Raw genomic sequence first — 25,583 nt, forward strand, 5'->3', positions numbered from 1 at the left:
TTGAGGTTTTATGTAATAGAAGAGCAATAAATAATTACTGACCTGTCTGTGATAATGGACGGCTAGACATAATAATGTTTGATGTATGTTTGAAGTGTTATGTATTAGAAGAGCAATAAATAATTACTGACCTGTCTGTGATAATGGACGGCTAGACATAATAAAGTTTGATGTATGTTTGAGGTGTTATGTATTAGAAGAGCAATAAATAATTACTGACCTGTCTGTGATAATGGACGGCTAGACATAATAAAGTTTGATGTATGTTTGAGGTGTTATGTATTAGAAGAGGAATAAATAATTACTGACCTGTCTGTGATAATGGACGGCTAGACATAATAATGTTTGATGTATGTTTGAGGTGTTGTGCTAAAGAAGGACAATAAATAACATAATAATGTTTGATGTATGTTTGAAGTGTTATGTATTAGAAGAGCAATAAATAATTACTGACCTGTCTGTGATAATGGACGGCTAGACATAATAAAGTTTGATGTATGTTTGAGGTGTTATGTATTAGAAGAGCAATAAATAATTACTGACCTGTCTGTGATAATGGACGGCTAGACATAATAAAGTTTGATGTATGTTTGAGGTGTTATGTATTAGAAGAGGAATAAATAATTACTGACCTGTCTGTGATAATGGACGGCTAGACATAATAATGTTTGATGTATGTTTGAGGTGTTGTGCTAAAGAAGGACAATAAATAACATAATAAAGTTTGATGTATGTTTGAAGTGTTATGTATTAGAAGAGCAATAAATAATTACTGACCTGTCTGTGATAATGGACGGCTAGACATAATAATGTTTGATGTATGTTTGAGGTGTTATGTAATAGAAGAGCAATAAATAATTACTGACCAGTCTGTGATAGTGGACGGCTGGACATAATAATGTTTGAGGTGTTATGTAATAGAAGAGCAACAAATAATTACTGACCCAGACCAGTGATACATATATGTGTCACTTTCAACATCTATGTAGTTATGATCATTATACTGTATCAATCACCATGGTAGCAACAGATTATTACATCAATCACCATGGTAGCACCTGATTATTTTATTTATCGCCATGGTAGCAACTGATTATTACATCAATCACCATGGTAGCAGCTGATTTCCATGGTAGTTGGTATTGAGAACACTGCCTATTGGATTCAAGATATTGTGACAATGACATTGACTTTAGTGACTATATGGTTACTAGCTTTGAATGCGACACATTTTGTGTGGATGTTCCTGGAGTAGACTGGCCCAGTGTGGATGCATAAGTTATATAAATTCAGTTAGTCATTTGCTGTCACCTAACACACAGGTTTCATTTTTGGATCTCTATATATGCATATTGTATATGTTGAGTCAGAGGTTACATGTACATTGTATATATCTCTATGTAATATTCAACATATAATCACTGGCATCAAGCTGTATTTGTTACCATGGTTACGCACAAGACTGCTTTGCCATATTTACTGAAACGTACAGTATGTAGATAGAATCTAGAATAGAATAGATTTGAATTGAATCTACAATAGAATATAATAGATTCTGTGTAAATTGTAATATAAAACAGGGTAGATTTGAAAAGAATTTTGAATAGATTTGAATGTGTTATAGAATAGAATAGATTTGATTAGAATCTAGATTTGTTTGAATAGAATTTAACCAGTATAAATCTATTCAAACCTTGGCCAAGATAGAAGTAGGTCATGTATATCTCATGAGCTAATGTTGTTTTAACAACCGTCATGCAGGCATGAATAATTCATAGTAATAGTACATGCCACAACATTTTCAGATGCAATCAAGAGTTTGAAATGTCAAAGGTCACCAGAAGCCGATCTTCCAGAGTGAATGATTTATAGTGTTTTTTCAATGACTTGCTTTTGTTATCTGGCATGTTTGGTGGGGTGGAATCGGGTGGGTGAAATGTTATGTCATCGGGTGAAACATGCATATTGGGATATCCATAAATGAAACTTAACAAAACGAACACTCTATAACAACATCAAGGTCAAGATAATATTCAACAAAATGACATGATAATGAAGTTTTCTTAATACCCAGTAATTTGAAACAATGCGATTCTGGAAGAGAATGGAATACTATTTGCAAGTCAAAAACAATTCTTTGTGGCTCTCTCACTCTCGTCTAAATCTGATCATTTTTTTCTAAAGCGTATCGATATCAGTTTAATATTAGAAGCGTTTGACGTAGATGAATGACGTGTTAGTATGAATAGTTGAGTTGCGCTTATGTACATTACAGAGGTGGGTCTATGAGTCAGCTTTTAATGATTCATTTTATATGACATGTCATCTTTGGTTTGTGTGTGCTTCTAATAGAGTAAATACGGTATGTTTCTTCTCTGTTTAAAAGTGCGTCTATTAAAAGTACATATAAACCAATGATGGCGTGTTGTATATACTGAATCATTAAAAAATAAATGACGTTTCTATTTTTACCATTTTTGCAATATTTAATACAAGGAGGGTAACAGTTGTATAGCAACAGTGAAAATAAATACTAAACAAACAAACAAAGGTAATCTACATAATTTGATAGCTGGAATCACTTTTTTAATTATCGTATAAAAAGAAATTAATAACTTATTAAATTATACAGTAGTTTTATTAGCTAAATATTTGATCATCATCAGTTGTGTATTTTATGATGATGCAGTCTTTTTTATAAGTCAGCTGTTGCTAGGTTTGGAAATTTGATACTACAGAATGTGTCACTGACCCCTGTTATAAGGGCTGTGTTAATCATTGATGGTCAGTCTTCCTTTTAGTATGAATATGTAATTATATTTACAGAATGCATAACTTTAAATAATCGCATGTTGAATCACTTGGCCATTGATTCTTAAAATACTTTGCTAATTAAAAACCAAGAATGTGGTACAGGTTGGGATATCATCTCTGTGAAGATCATTATATTGTTCTATAGTTTGATCAGACATTGAGTAAATAAAATAATAAGAAATTAATTGTTTACTGATTATTACCAGATGCAGTTGAATTCGTTGAATATTGATGACGGATACTGTTTCTTTCCACAAAATAAACACATTTATTAAAATGTTTCCGAAATGCATTTTGATCAAGATCAATAGCTTTGAGAAATCATGACAATTTAATCTATATAAATAAAAAAAAGAAATTATTGAAAAAATAGAAAATGTTATTTAGCAAAATGTTGGTTGGTAAAAGAATGACTGTGGTCAAAAGTTCAACAAAGAATAAGAGTTCAATTTAAAAAGCGTTGTTGCACCACATTGGTTGTTGCACCATGTGGTTCTCATAAGCGACTTATTCAACATTTAAATAGAAACATAACCGGAAAGTTTAAAAGTGTATGGTTTAAATGAAAAAAGAATATTATCAGAGCTCAATAGGTTATTGGTAAATAACTATTAAAATATTTTAATACAAACTAATACGTGTACATTTCACTTATTAACTGGACAATGAATACATTATGTACATTTAATGGTTAAGCATTTTGAAATTATTAAAGTGTAATGGTTTACTAATTCTCTACTTTTCAACAAAGAGTAAACGAATGATTCCGGTCACATATTAAGTGCTCGATGCTGGTGAATATCAGCCATGTTTTGACCTGGGACTGTGTTCCTTGACCAGTCACCTGATAGGTCAAATTGCTAATTAACCAATCAAAATAATGGATGATGAAGTGTTTAAATTAGCATAGCTCATTTAAATATGTTGATGTTTGTGAACGCAATACGTAAGATATTTGCCGATGTTGTTGTACGATCTTTTGTCTTGCATTTTGATGAGAAAAATGGCATGATTTTTTTCTAAATAAATAAATTAGTTGTTTTCAAGAGATAACTGAGCATTTGAAGAATAATTTAACATTGTTTACAGTGATAACAACTCATTGTAGAAACGAAGCTTACCCATTCATGCTCGTCACAATAAACATACACTTGAATAGGCGTCAACGACTACGGTAAAACTTAAATTATACTATTACTACCGAAAAAATGCCCTGGGCAATTTCTTGATCCCATTTTTACCTTGCCCGTACCATCAAAGATGGAAGGGAAAAGTATATTAAGGGAAAAATTTTGTTCGGCGTTGTCGTTGTTGTTGTTGTCGCTGTCGTCGTCGTTAATAATTGTTATTGTGTGCATAATAACTTTACTAATTTTATTCCAAACTTCATCAAACTTGGTCACCTTATTCATCAGTATAAAGTCTTCCCTGAGTTTGAACAACAGATGTCCTATATGAAAATATCATGCAAAAATTTAGAAAATCTAATAAAATATTTTGACTGTTTCTACTTGACTGATCACTGGTGATACACATCAAAGGTCACTGATCTCAGTGGAAATATGCATTGTTGTATGTGTTCAATGAAGCAAATGATTTATCTTGTAATAATATCCTTGGTAATGTATCTCAGAATCCCATACTGGGTTTCAAAACCAACTCATGGAGAGATTGCACAGTCTGATACACATTTGCAAACCTACCAATAAAATCTTTACAGAAAACAAGATGTCAGAAAATCAATATAAGCACTCCTATGAACTGGGTGCCAAACTTTGATCAAGATCTGAAGCTAATAGAAAATCTGTTTAGTTCAAAGTTATCAAATCAAAAACAATACATAAAAAATACATAAAAAGCAAAACATTTCATCCACATTTTAAAAAGAAAATTGTTCTAAAATATATGTATTCTGTATTTGACAAACAGTTCATTCGACAAATGAAAACTCACAGGAATATGTTTCAGCTAGTAGAACAGAATGATAGAGTTTTTATAATACTGGTTTAAAAACGCACTTCAAAGATTGCAGTGTTTGAAGATGTAGATTCTCAGGAGGCAACAGTACTGTTGACTTCTCCCTCCACTGGACACCAACTAACTATTTAAGTTGATTTGCAGACAAACCAGAGCTGAGTGTTTTTTTTTTACTTTTCATATAATACAGTAGTCACACAATGAGGCAGTTCATATTTGTCTCGGTGAATCATTAATTTTTGACAGAGACCTGTACAAAATACTTGGACAAAAGCCAGCTAAGATTTTCTGTTATCTTGCATGTTTTATGAATCTATTTACGTCTAAATGCAGCACTTTTTTTTTTGCGATGAGGCATTTGTTTTTATACTAAAATATCTGAATTTCTTTGAATAAAGCTGGAAATTATGTCCCTTAAAATAATTAAACAAATAAGGCACCAATGTTTTTGTAAGATATTTACATCTTTAAAGGACATTCGGTAGACCGATTCCCCACTGTTGGTTCAACCCCAAAACTTGTTTGTATTCAAAATTAATTATAACAATGCATATTTATATTGAAACAAACTATGATAAAGGGAATTATATTATATAACAAAGGGCAAGGTCACCAGAGTTCAACTATGTTATTTTTTTAAAACTCAAACTGTCATTTAACGACCCAGGGCGAGTTTATGGCAGAATCCGGTAATAGTGAATAATTAATATGTTTCGAAGTACATTGTAATACCACATGTATGTAAAGTTCAAATGTAATTTGCAACTGATAACAGTTTTACAGATTACAGGTGTATCCATGATCATTGGGAAATTTTGATTTCGATAAATTCCATGTATAATTAATAATAGTAGTAATAGTTATGGCACGACTCTAATCAATTCTATCCTACTTAAAAAAAACCCACTTGATTGTCTCTTAACTGAGTACAGATTGAGAAGTGGTCATTAATTTTGATTTGTATATTTGTAGCGTGTTGACAGTATGCTGTCAGTTTTACTATGTATATGTGCTACATGTTTGATACGAATGACAATTGGATTTTGTCGTTTGACAGTAGTTTGGCATGGTTCTCTTGGGCAAAATGATCAAGCATTCTTGCTGATTTGCGCCTGAAAATCACTCAAAAAGTCAAGCATTTACATTATGTCTAATGCTTTCAAGGGCCTGGGAAGAACACCAGTTGCTCTATTTGAAATGCTCTTATATTCAGATTTTTTTTTTTTTTTTATCTGTATCGAATATTTATGATATATTTTAAATAAATGCATCTTATAGTAGCAGTGTATTTCTGTTGACTCACTTTAAAAATTTTAAAAATTTCTGCCAAATATGGTGAATCATAAGGTACTATAAAACTAAGTGGTTTGTGATGACGTATAATTGCAAGTTTTAAGTACATGGTATCAAAATGTTCTGTAATTGATCTCTTAGTCGTGCAACTGCTTTATAAATGACAGAGGTATATGATCTATGGTCATAGAAAGTCTTATTTGAATGATCCAGTATATGCAATTGTTTGTTTGCAAGTGTCTGTTGGAGATGTGCTTCTAATAGAACAAATACAGTACTTAGTTTTCGTGAAACCTTGCCTCATCTGTTATGTCAAAGCCACTCCGATACTATACCGTCTCATTTTCTATGTGTGTCCTATGCAGAATATGCACTGAAAAAAACTTTGCTGTCATTTAATTTCACTATTTTGACATTTTAAACATATTTTCTGGGTTTTTATTTTATTGATTTGCCAGCATAATAATGACTTCAAATGTAATAATACATGTTCCCATGAATTTATTTACCAAATTTTACGAAAATAGTGAAATTAAAACCCAGTGAATAATTAATGCATTTACAGTATTTTTTTTTTTTTAAATTTAAGAAACTCTCTACTGTATTTACTTCTTTTTAGCATACTCAAACCAAAAATGCTTTTTATTAAAATTATTATGCTGGATTATTTGAATATGAACTTTATCTCTGGCATTTACACAAGCGCGTACGCTAATAATAGAACAAATATGCCAGATGGAAATTGGTATGATACTTATCACAATGTGCCAAAAATAATACTTGATTTATTAAAAACACAACTCTAAAAGACATGTAGTAACTGTCATTTCACCAACCTAGAATATACTACTTTGTGATGACACATATACATGTATGAACACACATGCTTATAAGTAGGTAAATACGGCATGCACGATTTTTTGTTAAAATGTGACTGCATAATAGGTGTTATTGAGGTTAAAGAGGAATTCAAGCCAAACAACATAATGTTCCCTAAAGAAAGACCTGCACAAATGTAGGTGAATGCAATTTACAGTTTTTTTATATCACTTTTCATTCGCTAGATATTCAACTTTTCATCAGTACCGGTATTATGTAGTCCGCCATCTTGATTCTCCAGCAAAGGATTGTGGGTAAAGTGTGACATCACATCCACTGTTGTGAAAAATTGAGAAAATGAAAATGTAGTGTCTTGTACACATATTTGCTGGGAATTTATTGAGTGTGTTTGGATCCTTCTTTGCCAGAGATTAATATACTGTAAAACACTTTAATTTTATGATTCACAAAAATCAACAAATCACGAAAATTAAACAGTTTACAGTATTTCAGGGATTGTGTTTCATGCAACCAGTATTAAATTTTTAGTTTAACATTGAATCACATGCTTTACCATACATTGTATATATAGTACTCTATTAAAAGCGCATCTCTACAAACACACATACATTCAAAACTCAAAATACTGAATCAGAGGATTTGAATTTTGAAATTTAAATGGCAGAGAGTTTAATAATGCTTGATTGAAATTGTGAAGGAATTTATTTGACAATTTTGTATGCAAATTAGAAAGTTTATTTTATGCAAATTAACCATAATGGGTTTACAGTAGATTACTGTAAACACATTATTTATTTTCTGGTTTTTAATTTTGCTATTTTCAGCGATAAGTAAAATTTGCTAAATTAATTTCACATGAATGTGTAAAATAACAATGGAACTCCCTGGTATGGTCATGAATTTAAAACCTAGCGAAATTGCTCAAACCTTCAAAACAGTGAAATTAAAAAATGCCATTGAAAATCAATTGTTTCACAGTAATCCTATATACATAAATATGTCATAATAGAATCCTTCGCAAAATTCACACATACTTATTTATCATATGCTCTGTGAAAGTTTTCAGATATTGTGAAAAATCTTTGTCATTAGAAATAATGATTGAACTGCTTTAAAATTGAAAATTTCTCATTAAATTTAAATAAACTTATTTTGACAAATTATTTAAGTGGCCTTGATTTTTTTTTCAATATAACTGAAAATATTGGTTGTAAATTTGACAAAAAATTTCAGATCATATTTAAACGTAAAATCTAATATATATGTGGTGACAAAAATAGATTTTAAGTAATTTTGTGAAAGACTAATGTTTTGCAAATTTAGCAAGTCAAAAAGAGAAATGATATATAGTAGCTGTGAACATTTCACAGGAATCCAAGAGCAGCCGAAATATCATTGAGAGTAGGCAACCATACACTCAAATAGTGTTCTATTCTTTCCTGATACTAGTATTGTTTCCACTGTTTCCTTGACGTTTGTAACCATGGTAATTGGTACAGTGGACAGGGTGGTGAGAGAGAATGGTGTTTTATTGGATGGACGAAAACAAGTCATGCAGCTTTCTCGTTCTCGGCAAAATCTCTGGTCATATCCGTCTAAAGTCAATTATTTTAAATTAAAAAATTGTTAACATTTCTAGTGGCAAAAATGGCACAATTTTATGAAAATAGCGTGAACACATATTTATATTTAAGAGTATGACATTAAGAATTACTTCTCTGATGACTAATTTATTGTTTTAATCGCTTTAAATTAAATTGATTGATACCTGAATCATAAGAAGTTTGCCTACTTTTTTATTCTGTAATAAAACCATGTTTTAAAAATAGAAATACATCAATTTAACTGTCTCTGTTGTGCATTTGGTGATTGCAAAAGACTCGACGATGTCGCAAATGACTCGTTTTCATTTCATGACACAAAATAATGAGGCAAAATGTTAATTAGGCATCACATTGAAAAAATTCTGAAGTATGCGGCCGTACATGTACATGTGATCCCCTACTGCATTATTATAATTTGCTCAAGCATTCATAATACATATATGTACTTAATATTCTGTTTTATTTAATCTCTGAAAAACAGGGCTGATATTGTTTGCCGGTATCACATGTTAAAATACAACCAATATTTTGTTAGGTGTTGTCCGTGATAAGCTGGCATCAGTCATCAAAAATTCAACATGAACAATTCCGGCAGGCATAAAATTGTTCATGAAATTGTCCAATTATCCACCAAATTGAAATACTATTTCAATTGATTGTTGGATTGTCAGTATAATAAGATCAACACTTGTATCGTTATGACCATTATTTTAATTCTATCACAAAGATCAAATATGCTGTTTTTATAACTTACGTAACGTACTCTAAGTCGCTTTATTCACCCACATGGATTATTATTATTACACCTGATGTTGCCAATTAAACATAATTTTTTTTATTTTTATTTTTTAAGATTTATTATTGAATATGTTTGCCCCACGTGTCTTTCCCGGACAGTAAAGTCTCTTGCTGTTTCCTTTGACGTCTTTTTTGTTGTTTTGGTGCTTATTGCAATGGCCTCCCTAATGCCAGTACTGTGTATTTGTATTATCAGGCAGGGCAGACTGTACTCTGATTTGTACTAACGGTACTGATTATTTAAGTAAGCTTCGGGAGTTGAACTCACAACCTCTATGATATGAGGTGAACATGGCAATCGCTGTACGATCACCCAGATGTCATTTTCATCTTCAACAATGTTGGTCTCTTATGACAGTTCTAGATTACCATATTTTTAATGTATACGCACTCAATCACGCTCCATACGAAAAAAAAGTAGCAAAAAAAAATGGGAGATAACATTGATGGAAAACAAGGTGATATATAATGAAACTTCAACACTGTACAAACAGCCAGCAGCTTCTGTTGATTCATCATCTAGTGAACGGTTTAAAATTTTAAAATGTTTGATTTTAGGTCGGCGTTGTTCATTTTCTTTTCTGCGGGTCAGGTTTCCTCTGCGGCTTTCAAATGTAAGACAGTGTACAATATATAAGCTTCACACTGCGTGAGTTAGTGTGTGGGTGGATTTTAATTAAGAGATAATATTATATACTTAGCTTATTATCCTAGCCACACTGAGAGATAAGGTAAATTGTTTAACTTTTTGAACATTGCAATTTTTTCAACAAAAATTTTGCTGCCAAAAATTGATGAATTTTGGTGTGTTTTTTTGTAATTTTTTTGTAAATTTTTGACACAGTTTACAGTTGGTTATCTGTTTTGATCAACATTTTAAAAGAAAGAAAAAAAAAAGTGAAGTCATGGAAATAATTATTTTAGTATTAAAATAATATTTGACCAAACCTCAAAAGTTTAACTGTTTACATACAAAACTTTGTACATGTTTTGAGACAAACAGACCTGCGATCATGTCATAGAATTGTGAGGAAATATATTCACTTGATTTGTTACAATACCTTGTGAATAAATGCATTCAGTTGTAAGTGGTATATTTCAAATATGTTAAATATTAATAAATTTCTGTCACATAATTTAATCCTTAGCTTACACTTGTATTATTAAAACCAAGTGATTTGTGACAGCGTTGTTTTGACTGTGTGTTCCAAAACATGTACCATATTTACTCTGTTAGTAGCTCTGTAACAAAAATAAATCACATTTATGACACAAAACCAATGTACAGTATACATGTATAATTTTATTTATTCTTTGAACGCGGAGGGCATTGTGGACAAGATAAAACAGGATTAAAGTAACATGCTCTACAGTGAACCCCCAGAAAGCGTGAGACCGAGTTATACTATAAAATTAGAAAATAACTGAATACTAAATTATGCAACTAATTAAATGTTAATTGAGGGTTAGCCGTAGACGTAGCGAAAGCTGCAGGTAGTTGGACAGCAAAGACTGCATGAAGATACACAGTAGGAGATAGTGACTGCTCAACTTGGATGTTGCTGCAGTGAGGGCTGCAGTTTGGTTAGGCAGCAAAGACTGCATGAAGTTGTTAAATATAGACACAGCAGGGGGTTAAGACTACTTATGTTACTGCATGGTATGCATGTAGAGGATATTACTTGTACCGATCAAAATAAGTTGAAATAATTTAGTATGCAAAAGACGTATTTGTATGTCTGATCCAACAATATCGCCGGAAACACGCAAGATTACAGTGAACATGCTAAAAAAATGTATGCTTTGGAATAATCAATAGTCCTCTTCAATTTTTGGTTCAAAACTGCATCTAATTTGCATACTAGTGAACAAGTTTCAGCTTGAAAGAACCAATACCATATTTACTCCACTAGTAGTGTGTTTCCAATATAAACGCACTTAAACTAAAAATTGCATTTATTGTATATTGGGTCATCAAAATAGAGTAAAATACTTTATTTTCACTTGTAATTCGCTGAAGGGGGTGATTCAGTGAAAAAAAATCCAGCAAGTATAATGTTTTTTAGATATTTTACAATCAACTCATCAAATATTAGTAAAAATAAGCTCAATAAAAAATACCGCATAAACCTTTCAATGAAAATTAATTCCAGCTAAAATAATCAAAAGTATATGGGCTCCCAAGATCAAAAGCGCATGTCTTCCAAGAAAGCAAATACAATACCTGAAAATACAGTAGACACAGAATTGTTGTTTGAAATTGGCTGGCTGGAAGCCATTTTGTATGTCAGAATACTTACTGTAAAATACTTTTCGCTTGGAATTAATTTTTGCTATTTTCATTGAAGGAATGATTCAGTAAAAATAAAATCCAGCGAATATACTTTTTTTTTTGTATATTACACATTCAACTCGTCAACAATCAGTGAAAATAAGATCCATAAAAAACACCCAAAAAGTCTTTTCAGCAAAAAATAATTATAGCTGAAATAAAGTATTTCACAGTACTTATTTAATCATTTTTGCCCATCACTAAGTTTAATCAAACTTGGGACAGATGTACTGTAACATTTCCCAGAGATGCAATTTGATTGTTTTCACCATCTTCTCAATTCTTGACTCTGTTCAATTAGGTACTACTTGTACATCACATGTGTTCTCGCACATCAGTGAAATAAAAAATGGATGACTGGCAGCCATTTTCTTTTACATTTTGCTGACAACATGTGAACACATCTCCTGTGGAGGCTCCACAGACATACTAAAATCGATGAGAAAAAAAAAAAGACTATTGTAGGCAATGTGTTCAGCTGTCTTGCAATCCAAGACATTTAGTTAACAGTATAGAACTGAAACAAAAACTAATGTTGACTATTCATTTGTCACATAAGTACATGAATAAAGGAACTGTGGCATTCCCAATGACTCAATGAACCGCAAGATTTAAAAGTAGAAAGAGAGGCATTGTGCACATAAAATATCTTACACAACGCCACTGTTCTGTACTAGCATTATTATCGTCCGAAAACGAGGACTTATAATTCAGTCTCCGTCTGTGCGTCCGTCCGCCCGTCCGGAGTCATATCTCAGAATCCCTTGGACCAATTCTTTTCATTCTTTGCATGTGCCTAGTACTTTATGTGGGACATATGCACATGCAGTGGTTTAGCGATTTGATTCAAAATGGCTGACTGGCAACCATCTTGTTTTTTGAAAATGTTGTATTTTGGACATGCTTTATCAGTTTTCATTCAAACTTGGTACATAGATTATGCATGTTAGGATACATGTTCATGACGATTTATTTCACAATTGGATCAAAGATGGCCGACTGGCAGCCGTCTTGTTTTTTGAAAATGTTTTATTTTGGACATGCTTTGTCAGTTTACATTCAAATTTAGTACATAGATCATACATGTTAAGATACATGTCCCCGACCGTCCGTGAGTTCCTGAGTCTGTCCGTCTGTCCGTTCTTCCGTGCGTCAGTCTGTCCAGAGTCATATTTCAGAATCCTGTGGACCGATTCGGTTTATTCTTTGCATGTGCCTAGTACCTTATGTGGGACATATGCACATGCAGTGGTTTAGCAATTAGATTCAAAATGGCTGACTGGCAGCCATCTTGTTTTTTAAAAATGTTGTATTTAAGACATGCTCTGTCAGTTTTTATTCAAATTTGGCACATACATGTACTTTATACATGTTAGGATGCATGTCCATGACAATTTGTTTCAAAATCTGGTCAAGGATGGCCGATTGACAGCCATCTCACTTTTTGGCCTTACTACTATATTTCCACAATTTATGTACCATTTTCATTCGTATTTGGCACATACATCATACATATCAATGTGTTTTATAATCAGATCAAAGATGGCCGAATAACGACTGTTTTTATTTTTGGCCGGAACACGTGTTTTAATGTAAATAAACAATCTGTTGTATACGCCACTTGGAACTCAAGTTTCAAGGACACGCTCGCGACAACCCCTCTGCTTTAATATAACGAGCACAAAGAGAACTTTCAAAACCTTTTACCGGGACTGTGTCATTTTCAATGACTTGTTATAATTAAAGAGAATTACATGACTATTTAATTGTGATGATTAAAAATAATAATGCTATTTATATCTTTTTATCTGCAGCATATATTTCAAGCGTTTGGCGGAAACACGAAAGGACTTGCTTTCAAAGATCTATTTTGCGGATTGGTCTTACTGACACGTGGCAAACGAGAAGAGAAAATAAAACGTAAGTGAAGCTACACCCTCCGGCGTAAAGGGAAATAGTTGACTAAATAAAGATGTTGACAGATGTATTTATAGCCACCGGTGAAAGACTTTATGCCTCTAAGATACAACTCCTCATCGTGTGTGTTTAAATTGCATGGTTGCAAGATTATGTGATAATTGCATTCTCTGTTTATTTTCTGTTCGCTGAAGGTTCTCTTTCTTCATCAAACCGGCTTGTCATGTCAGAGTTCTTTAGAGTAGAGTAGAGTTTCTTGATCCCCATTCCAACAAATCATTGTCCTAAAAATAAAATTATAGATTCATGTTTCTGGTCATTGCATATATATATATTCATGTTTCTGGTTATTGCATATATATATATATATTCATGTTCCTGGTCTTCGCATTTATATACTCATTTTTCAGGTCTTCACGTATATATATTCATGTTCCTGGTCTTCGCATTTATATACTCATTTTTCAGGTCATCATGTACAATGTATACATGTATATATTCATGTTCCTGGTCTTCGCATTTATATACTCATTTTTCAGGTCTTCACGTATATATATTCATGTTCCTGGTCTTCGCATTTATATACTCATTTTTCAGGTCATCATGTACAATGTATACATGTATATATTCATGTTCCTGGTCTTCGCATTTATATACTCATTTTTCAGATCTTCACGTATATATATTCATGTTCCTGGTCTTCGCATTTATATACTCATTTTTCAGGTCTTCACGTATATATATTCATGTTCCTGGTCTTCGCATTTATATACTCATTTTTCAGGTCATCATGTACAATGTATACATGTATATATTCATGTTCCTGGTCTTCGCATTTATATACTCATTTTTCAGGTCTTCACGTATATATATTCATGTTCCTGGTCTTCGTATTTATATATATATATTCATGTTTCTGGTCTTAATATATATATATACTCAAAACAGTCCCTATAAACTGACTTTCTTAGTTCTTCATCATGCTTTTAGCCAGCCATGTGTCGCACGAGACAGGACTTTTATATCAGGTTAAACAATCTATTCAACGCTAAATTTCAACAAATTGCCATCTTTCAATTGAAAATTTCCTGCTGTTTAGAAAATGTATGTACACAACTTAATGGTTTTTTTTTAAATGTGATTTTCCAAATACAATCAATTATTATCCATCTAGCACTGTAAACATTCAATTTACAGTTGATTACAATTTACATATTTGTACATCATCAACATTTTCTATATTTATTGGTAAAATACGTCACGAGCATCGAATCAAGCTTGATTAATTATGTCACGTTCATTTCGTTTGTTTTCATCGCATGAAACAGTTATAGCAGTATGTGACGAAGGTAGAATCTTGTCACAGGCTTGAATGTTTTCATTATTGCGAAAAATCGGCAAAGTGTGCATAAAGGCAGTACGAAGATTGCACTTAACTTTGCATACAAATGTTTCCACTGTCTTAATCTACCGCAGATGTAGGGCATGTGTGTATACGGTTTGAATAAAAATGACTTTCTAGTTCCATAGTACTTAGTAGGATTCCAATTTGCGGTTTTAGTTTTATACTATCGTAGATCATACATCATATCAGTGTACTGTCGTAGGGTTTCCAAACTCAGTTACTCATTGTCTTGTACATGTATATGTTCTTAGTTTGACTGAGAATCCATACTGAGTCATTTACCCACAATTAAACAATATCTTACTTAGTTTATCATGGCTATTCTGCTGATCACCATGTAATATATTTTGTAGCGTTTTTTTTTTTTTTTTAATCTTCAATGTCAAATGAAACCCATTACTTTCCAGCAGTGTTCGTCAGGGTTCTCTTAAAAATCTTAAGGTCTCAAATTCCAATTGCACACTATTGAGCATATTACTGTGTGTATGGTTCAATGGATTAGCAGAAGAGAACTTCCCATTGTATATAATGAAAGACTATTGGATTCTCAAAGAAATCAAATATCAATGATTTGAAATGTTTTAAAAAAATATTAAGATATGAAGGAATTTTATACATGCAAAACAAATTCACTGTAAATTTCAGGATGACATAATATCTGGGTTTCTATTAATATTATTTTTATGTTTTGTTTGTTGTCAAAACATGTGTTAAATGCATATACATGTACAATCATATACAATGTACGATTCTGGACTTCACATTCCATTTCAATATATGGTGTTTCTTTTTACTGCAGTGTTGTAAATTCTAATACATTTGACATAGTTAGGCTGTCTAATTTATACCATTGGGTCGCCGAACTAATTTTCATCCTGATTCAACAATTGTTTTTCAATCAGAGATGAGATTGAATGTGCTGTCGACAAAAAAAAGCAGTGTCGTAGCATCATGCTATGGCTGTGATTGTTTTTCTCTTTATCATTCATGGCTTTTGCCAATCTAGCGATTTGTATGTATAGAGTGTCTGATGCTAAGACAGAAATAAAAGACCCTTTCCATCGTACATGTCTGCTCTTGTTGCTGAAGCTGTTTATTCTCTGGCATTTTTACATAGATTTTGGACATTTCCATGGCTTTTGGTTTTTTAGTGCCCCTCTAAGCCCCTGCTATCTCCCCTCCCCGCAGTATTGAGATGAGTTATAGATTAAACCGATTGTGATAAGCATTGACTTGTTAGTCATATTAACGAGTTTTACTATCGCAATGTATCAAGCACACTAACAGTGCTCTATCGGGACTACACATCAGTACTGTAATGCAGAACAGACTGACTGTCGATTTCAAGTTGTACCGATGATTTAAGAAATGCTGTTAATGTGCTATGTTTGAAATCATTCTTGAAATCAGTCTTGTACTCTAACAGATGTGAACTTGAACTGAACTGAAATTTACAACTTTTGGAGGCAAAGTGTCATAAAATTGGCTTATGATTTCCCTAAAGGTTACACATCCTGATATTTCATGGGGGTGGGGATGGGAGAGATGTATTATTGTTCAGGAACAGCAATAATTCCCTATATTATACCTCAGATGTTGCCAGGTTTTGAAATTTTGTTGACAGATTTTCATTGGTTGTATGTTACTCAGAAAGTACCAGGATGTTTGACCTTTAGGGGTCATGCATGAAGGCCTGTTGTATTTCACATTACTATCACCACCAATTACATCCATTTCATTCCTATGACAGCTGTTGATTGGTTGCAGTACTCGTACAAAAGAAATTGTCTTTCATCCTCTCATCCACTTTCCTGACTCAAACATGTACACTTTCACATGCCTATATTTTTTTGTTTTGATTTATACAATATTGTTTTTTGAAGTTATTCAAAAGGCAGTTGTTTCGTGACTGTTGCCCCAAGTAATACTAATACTTGTAAGATGTTCACTTGTGCGGTTTTGGTGTTTATCGATATTTCATGAAATTTGCATTTCAAAATTAAGTAGTTTTGCATTCATCACGCTTCAATCTTGTTCACTTTGGTACATGTCTAATTCTTATCTTGAACTTTGAATATAAATCAAGCGATCAAGCATTAGGATGTCAAGGCGTCTGTGGTTTCGTAAATAATTCCGGTCACTAGGCTTCCCTGGAGTCCCAATCATATATACAAAATGTAGAAGCGATTCATGGTCATGAATACCTAGTCCATGCACCATTGGAAAATAAAAATAGTGTCTTACGGTTCAGTGGCTATGTCAAATTCAATCTGATAAAAACCAAACTGCTTTTATCAAAAAACCAGAATAAATAATTGTTATATTCATGCGCAAACTCAGAAGTATAAATCAGTATTTTAGTTTTTAGTTATGAATACAAATATAATTCATTTTAATAGCCAGATTTGTTGCAAATCAAATCATTGTAATAAATGTCAACTCATCGAAATGTCAATATCTACGGTATATATTGCTTGATATTATGTATGTAGAATGTATACACGGCATTGTGCATAATGATAGATTATTATAGCTGTTAAAAATAACGTTTATGGATTCAGTTTTTCTTTTGTTGTTACCTAGACGATGCAGTGAGCTTGTACCAGTAATTCACAAACAATAATCCCACAATAGCGTCTTAATCCTTCTTCGAATGGTCTACAAATCACCGTCGCACCTATAACCCCCCCACCCACTCTGTTACAAAAAGTACATGTATGAATAAAAAAAGGGTCTATTGATTTACAATATATAGCCATCTCCATGGAAACGTGTTTTCGTGCTGTTAGACCGGGATCATATTTCTCTGCTTCGCTGAGGAACAAACTGACTGTAGCGTGTGCGTGAATACATCAAAGTGCCTACACTGGATAATTTGATAGTGTGATTAGATTCAAGGAAGCCGTTGATCCATCAGTTCAGTGATCCATACCCGCAAAACTGCAATATATGTATATTCTCAAAAAAAACTTTTGCACGCATATTAAGATTTCCTTCTGGGTTTGATAAGAACCGATGCATTTCATGATAAAACATCATTGTTTTTTATGACATTAAAAATATTTGTACCGAGAGAGTAATCTAGTGATTGTGTGAGCTTTAATACGTACAAGTAAACCGTGATGTCGTCTGTGCTCTTAAAAGCATAATTCAGTTATTCAGAGGATATGATTTTGCATGCAATGTGTGCATGTACAATGTATCTATGGGCATTTGAGTAGGGGGTACACATTGTAGGTGTGAAGAGGCCTGACTGATAACATTGCTGAAATAATGATACAGTCGTAAACCCATGAAGATCACACATCCTGGTATCAAAGGTCACACATCCTGGTACCAAAGGTCACACGTCCTGGTACCAAAGGACACACATCCTGGTACTTTTTAATGGACAAACTCACAGGAAGTTCTCAATTATTTGTTTTTCAAAAATTCAAGCAGTTTTTGTTGAAGTTCAAAAACAATTCAACATGGCAAAATTTGATGTATGATATTTAAAATTATCACTGTTTTGGACATCACCCCCAAGATGTGTGTGTGCATGACCTTTAGGGGTGATTTAATCGCAAGGGTTTCTGCATCCATACGGCTTCATTGGAGTATGATTTTGTTCAAATTGTGTGGGAAATATATGATGCTGATGTTAATTTTGCTCGCCTTTCCAGTTGATTTCACGTTCAAATTTCCTTTGCTTTTGACTAGTGTTGCAACACAAATGGATTCACAAAGATTTGTTTCTGTTCTGAAATACACTAGGCCACATGAATCTTTATTCTACAGTGTGAACAAATTTAGACCAATAGACCATCAGACTTATTTATTTTTTTGCGTGACTATATGTGCATAGTAACTGGTCAGAAAGAACCAGTCGTTTGCTCCTATAGATAAAATAACAGATGTATGTGTTCTTGTTACTGTAAAATGACTAATTTTCACTGGGTTTAAATTTTGCTGATTTACCATTTCAGGCATATTCAGTGGGTTTTAAATTCACGGTTTTATCATTTAGATAATGTGTTCTATGCTAAATTTTACATATTCACTGGGTTTTAATTTAGCGCATTTTCCAGTCAGCAAAATTAAAACACAGTGAATAATTAACCTTTTTACAGTAATAAAACAACTTAAGGTCAATGTTGTCACAGCACGTCGTCATAGAGTAACATACGCTAAAAGACATTTGCATGGTGGTTCGCAAAAACATAAACAAACTACATCAGAGTTAGATTGCCTATGCTTCACATTATAGTCCCACGACCGCAATAAAACTTTAGGAATGTTCTAAAAAGTGTGACTTTAATGTCTCGCATTTACAATGTGCAAGGTTATAATAGTTGTGCTATGTTTTTTTTATTTCAGTTGTATACAGTATCTACAGTAATGATTCCAGTGGCTTGGTACATAAAGACGAGCTTGAGTCTCTCATTATGGCGTCAGATTCACACCTTCCACAATCTCTTCCTGCACTATTTTTTGATGTAAGTATCGTTGTCCTAAACTTTTAACACTTACCTCGCAACTCTAGAGACAAATTGGACAAATATTAAAAAAAATATAACAAAAAAAATTTTTTTTTTGCATTTCATGTTTACATGAATATTCAATGAACTGCATCAAATAAGTGTCAGTAAGCGACAAGTTGGTTTCCATGGTAACTAGTATTTTGCATATATAGTATTTGCATCAATTCTCTCTCCCGCCGGATTTATTGTGTTTTGGGGGAAACAAGCTTGTACATCTTTAAAATGGGGGATTACAATGTTTGCTGGGAATTTTGGGGGTGTGGTATTTGTGGGGTTGGAATCCTGAGGAAGACAATTGTAAAGTAAATTAATAAGGGGACTAAGTGGGGTGGGGAGTTAATATGAGGCTATTTTCCCAATTGTGTCAAAGCAGTTTTATTCCATGCTGGAATGAATTGGATTTGTGTGAGAGGAATACTCCGTGCTGAGATTTATATTTTAGTAATTTTCATGTTATCTATCTTATTTCACTGTTAACAGTTTGGTGTGTTCATATAATAAAAAAAAAGAAGATAAGTTTTACAATCAGTTAACTGCTCATATCAGTATTGGGATTAAAATATGAAACATAACTTTTAAAATTTAGATTTGCATAGAAAACAGTGCTTGCAACATAGACCTTTTGGCCTTTTAATCATGAAACTTCTTTGGCATTTATAATACGTTGTGGTATGAGAGAAAAAAAAGGCTTGTATCTGGGCATTCATCTTGGTCTTTCCTGCTGTTTTACTCTTTCATAGTTGATATCTGTGATGTTTAGCTTGTTGGGTTGACACACGTACACTAAAGTACTCTGATAATGCTGTCTGAGTGTGATGATATACGGTACTGTTGTGACTCGGTGATAACTCTCATTCTAGACACTACTAAGATCAAACACATTAGCTTATCATAGACTGACTGTTTTAATTCTAAAATGTCGTGACTTCGTTTCTGAGGTGTAAATGTAACTGAAGCTACTGCTAATGGGAAAAAGACTCAAGTCAGTCATTGACCCCATTTACAGCAATTTGGTTAAAGTAGATAAGGAAAAGGTGTAGGTTTTTGTGCAAGAATGGAAAGGGACATTGAATTCAATCAGGAACATGATTCCAATGATATTCTGGTAATGTCTTCTCTGATGCTATTGCCCTCTCACCAGAAATGCATTAATTGTTTTTATCAGTATGTCTCGTTAATTCAGTGGCATAAACTTTTCAGCCATGTTCGATATTGACATTTCTTGTGCATATATTTTTCAAGATGCTGGAGAAAATGCAACTTAACTCTTTCACCAAGAGACTTTCTCGCCCCAATTTTTCTGTACTTTCTTCTTACATTTCTGGAAGTGAATTATAATTTTGGAGCCAACAGACAAAATTTGAGTCAATTATCAGTTTTTATTCAAAACAATTCAGCTATTTTTGTCTCAATCTTGTGACGGAAGTTCAGACAATAAAGCAGACTATTTTGTGAATTTGTGGTGGTGAAAAGATTAAAACTGGTGTCTTCTTGTGGTTTCAATGAATCAAATAATTTCCATATGATCATCTTCAATCTTGGATATCTTGCCAATCACTATAAAAGTTCAAGTTCAATTTGACTAACATTTGGCTAAAATGAAACATTTGTGACACAGATAGAGAATGAAGCACGGAAAATACAGATTTATACACTGATGTTAGAACCAAAGTTCATATTGACTCCTAATCAGCCTAATGTATTATTACATATTTATGTTTCTAGTCGGATAGAGCTACATATGAACAGTTTCATCAGTGGGTCACAGTTAATTTTGATGCTACAACCATTACAAGGTGGTTGCTACAAGACGGCGGTGCAATGGGTATTAGATTATCGGATGAAAGCGACACACCCACATTCTACCAGACGCTAGCTGGTGTTACGCATCGTAAGTTGTTTTGTTTTTTCCATCAAATCATCAGGCATGAACTGAAGAAGTTAAAATGGAATGATGGCATCTTTCTGTTACTATTATTAATTTGAAAATAAACAAAAATGCAAAATGTTGGAAAGAAATATTCTGTTGAATAAGAAAAGTAATAGGTACAGTAATGAAGTATTCTAGATTTAGCTCCGAGTATTGTAGAATACTTTATTTTTGCTAGGAATTTATTTTCGCTGAAGGGATGCTTCAGAGAAAATAAAATCCAGCGAATATACTTTTTAGCTCCGCTGTTGACTTTGTCGAGCGGAGCTTATCATATGAGTGATTGTCCGTCGGCGTCCGTCGTCCGTGTCAATGTTTTACTTTTTCGACTTCTTCTTGAAAACTACAAGCCTGAATGCTTTGATACTTGGTGTGTATGTACCTGGGGTAGACCTCTCTTAGATTTGTTCATTTCATGATGATATCTTCAATTCTCTAATTTTGGTGAATATTTTTGTCATTTTTGGTAAAAAGTGATATTTTTGACTTCTTGTTAAAAACTGCAAGTCCAATTGCTTTGATATTGCATATATAGATGCTACATGTGGACCTTTCTCAGATTTGTTTATTTCATGATGATATCTTCAATTCTCTAATTTTGGTGAATATTTTTGTCATTTTTGGTAAAAAGCGATATTTTTGACTTCTTGTTAAAAACTGCAAGTCCAATTGCTTTGATATTGCATATATAGATGCTACATGTTGACCTTTCTGAGATTTGTTCATTTCGTGATGATATCTTTAATTCTCTAATTTTGGTGAATATTTTTGTCATTTTTGGTAAAAAGTGATATTTTTGACTTCTTGTTAAAAACCGCAAGTCCAATTGCTTTGATATTACATATATAGGTACTACATGTGGACCACTCTCAAATTTGTTCATTTCATGATGATATCTTTAATTTTCTAATTTTGGTGAATATTTTTGTAATTTTTGGTAAAAAGTGATATTTTCTTGTTAAAAACCACAATCATTTATGGTGAAAAATGATATTTTTGAATTCTTGTTGAAAACAGCAAGTCCCATTGCATTGATACTATGCATATTGTTCATTTTCTGAATGATATCTTCTGTTCTTTAATTGAAATGTGCATTGCTAACAGCGGAGCTATCTCAGCCGAGAGGCTGCATGTTTTCTTATGTCGCACATTCAACTCATCAAAAATCAGTGAAAATAAATTCCATACAAAACACCCAAAAAGCTTTTGCTGCGAAAATTAATTCCAGCTAAAATAAAGTATTTCACAGTATTCCCATAATTTAAAAGCATGCATGCAGAAGGGCGCCACCACACAGTGCCAGTGATTACCCACAATTCCATCTGGTTGTTTTTTGACATACCGGTATATTGGTTGTTAAAAGTTTGCCTGTGGATTATGCTGTGCTACCAACTGACACTGTTTCTATTCACAAAAAAATAAAAGCAATTTCTAATAACAGTCTAGCTTTTATAATTCATAATTTTACTAAATGCATGGTATACATTGTAGTAAGTTTCTTAGGGAAACCCCCTTTGAGATTAGTTTAAAACATCTTTGAAATTCTTTTTTTTGTTTGTGTTCTCCACAGTGGAGGAAGCTGATATCATAGAGCTGGAGAAACGTTACTGGCAGTTGAAAGCGCTATCAAAGACTGGCAGATTTGATCTAGAAACATTCATACCGATGGTGTCTCCACCAGTGCCAAGAAATCTATGTGAAGGTAAGTACTAACAGCCTGGTACTGACAAATATAATGTCTTTTGGTGTTAACAAGGAGGTGATCAAAGCCAAAACATAATAACGCATTCTGAGTATTGTTTTCATATGCGCACGTTGTCCAGTATGTTATGTGTTTATACACCAGGGGTTTTCCTAGAAAAAAAAAAGCAAGAGGGAACACTGCAATTCAGTGCCGCCACCAATTGGGGAGATAGGGTTCTCCCTCCCAGAGTGTGGATTTTTTGATAATTCTAAGTTACAATGAATGGGGCATTCTATGCCTTCCTTGGGGCCTAAATTACTATCAGACAGGTCACAGTTGAAGACTGTGGCCACATGTGATCCCTGGTCAATCAGAATTTTAAGGTTGCCAGAGGATCTGCTCCCCAGGGTAAGGGGGCGCATGGCCATGCCATGAGGGCGCTGCACACCTGTTCCCTTGTTTAAAAAATCCCTGATACACTGTTTAAGTATTGTTGATTATTACTAGTTAAACATCTCATTTAAGTTTTCTAAAATGATCATTTTTCTCCAGCATTTCAACAACACTCTTTATTGACAAGAAATAAAACTAGTGACACTTTTGAGTCCTGTGTGTTTCTATGTTTCACTTATATGTTCTTACTGAAAAGAATTCCGTTGAAATATTCAATTTTGCAACCATGTTGCCACAACCACTCAAAAAACATAATTTAGATTTTTTTACGTGGCAATTCAAATAATAGTGTTTGCTTGTTGCAACCTCAATTTTCACTGTAATGTGAACAATTAATTAAGTTCATCTGTTAATATTGCTATAGATACTGTAAAATACTTTATTTTCACTTGGAATTAATTTTCGCTGAAGGAAACGAGTCAGTGGAAATAAAATCTAGCAAATATACCTTTTTTCCTATATTTTACATTCAACTCATCAAAAATCAGTAAAATTAAATTCCATACAAAACACCCAAATTAATTCCTGTTAAAATAAAGTATTTTACAGTATTTAATTTATATTAAAAATATAAAACAAATCAGAAAAAAATGAAAAATATGAAGAAGTGTAAATGCATGTGTTGGGATCAGGGGTATAACACCTTCATTTTAAAAAGGTCATCATAGTTTAATGTTGAAAATTTTTGTATTCCAGGTTTATTCTATGCATTTGATGAGAATCGTGACAATCACATAGATTTCAAAGAGATGGCATGCGGACTCTCGGCATGCTGTAGGGGGCCAGTGGTAGAAAGACAAAAATGTGAGTATGACAGTCTCAACTTGAATACTGTTTAGATATGTGAGAGCGCCCTCTATGGTCAACTCACTCGTATCTCTTGTCTTCTGGTGATCTATGCTCATACATCATATTTGCTCTATTAGTAGTGCATGTGTTTAGGTAAATGATGGAGTTGTTTATATGGTCAATAAAAGTCATATTTCAATGATCCAGCATTTAATAATTGTAGTTTTTAGTTTAGGTTTACATTGTATATCATTACTATAGTAAACACTGAATTGTTTATTAAAAATATCATTAAAAATACGGTTTTATAATATTTCTGTTTTTATTTAATCATCAACTTAAATCTTACACCAACTTTAAAGGAGGCAAAACAAAAATTCATATTTTTTTTCGTCTCTGTTTTTAGTTTGTTTTAAAATTTTTGACAAAGACCATGATGGACTATTGTCCAGGAAAGAATTAGAAGACATGGTTGCTGTCCTTGTACAAGTCAGATCCGAAAACAGACCGCCGAAACACGTGGTAAGTAAAGACAGATGTTTAGCGGTTTCGTGTATTGTCTTGTATCTTGCACCTCATTTATTGTTACAGCTTCATTATTTATTTATTTGTTTGTTTGATTGACAGGAGGCCGACACGTTACAGGACGCAGAAGATAACATCTCTAGTGTTGTAGACGATATTTTAGCATCGCATGATAGCGATAATGACAGCGCTATAACGTTAGAAGAATACCAAATATGGAGTGTCAAGAGTGCACTACCAACAGAGTTTCTCAGTCTATTATTTCAGGTGAGTTAGGGGGTTCAGTGAGATGTAGTGAGATTCTACTCGGTGGCCTTAGCTCTCTCAAAATGATTGTTTATTGTTCTTTGGAGAAAATGGCTGCAGAGATTGCTTAGAGCGAGAGAGCCATGCGACTTGTTTCCGCCCCTCAACTAATGTTCCATTCTTGTCCCCGTTTTGTGCCTTTTTGTGTTTCAAATATCATGGTTACGTATATCATTGGAGAACAGTAGAAAGGATCGAAAGGAGAGAATGAAACACTGTTTGAGGGTGAAAACCAGTCATGTGGTTCTCTTGCTGTCAGCACGCTCTCTGTGTTTTTGTGTGTGTCAGGTCTATTGATGACAGGTCTATTGATGACAGAGCTTATTTTTACAACTAACATTATTCTTTGGAACTTGCTCTTTCTTTCAGTCATGTGTTGACTCAAGAATTATA

At 33.0% G+C, this 25,583-nt stretch overlaps 1 protein-coding gene across 1 annotated transcript in view; it reads left to right on the top strand.

Moving 5' to 3' along the window:
* Window positions 1-25,583, top strand: part of LOC100370044 (ubiquitin carboxyl-terminal hydrolase 32-like) — a 56,904-nt gene that overhangs the window by 7,550 nt on the left and 23,771 nt on the right. Inside the window, exons 3-9 of the mRNA XM_006811162.3 lie at window positions 13,473-13,578; window positions 19,340-19,458; window positions 21,229-21,394; window positions 23,004-23,135; window positions 24,267-24,374; window positions 24,766-24,881; window positions 24,987-25,151. Coding sequence (XP_006811225.2) covers window positions 13,473-13,578; window positions 19,340-19,458; window positions 21,229-21,394; window positions 23,004-23,135; window positions 24,267-24,374; window positions 24,766-24,881; window positions 24,987-25,151 — 912 coding nt within the window. The remainder of the gene's footprint in view (window positions 1-13,472; window positions 13,579-19,339; window positions 19,459-21,228; window positions 21,395-23,003; window positions 23,136-24,266; window positions 24,375-24,765; window positions 24,882-24,986; window positions 25,152-25,583) is intronic.

This window comes from Saccoglossus kowalevskii, chromosome 16, assembly GCF_978046115.1.
Source record: "Saccoglossus kowalevskii chromosome 16, keSacKowa6.1, whole genome shotgun sequence".
Lineage (NCBI taxonomy): Eukaryota > Metazoa > Hemichordata > Enteropneusta > Harrimaniidae > Saccoglossus > Saccoglossus kowalevskii.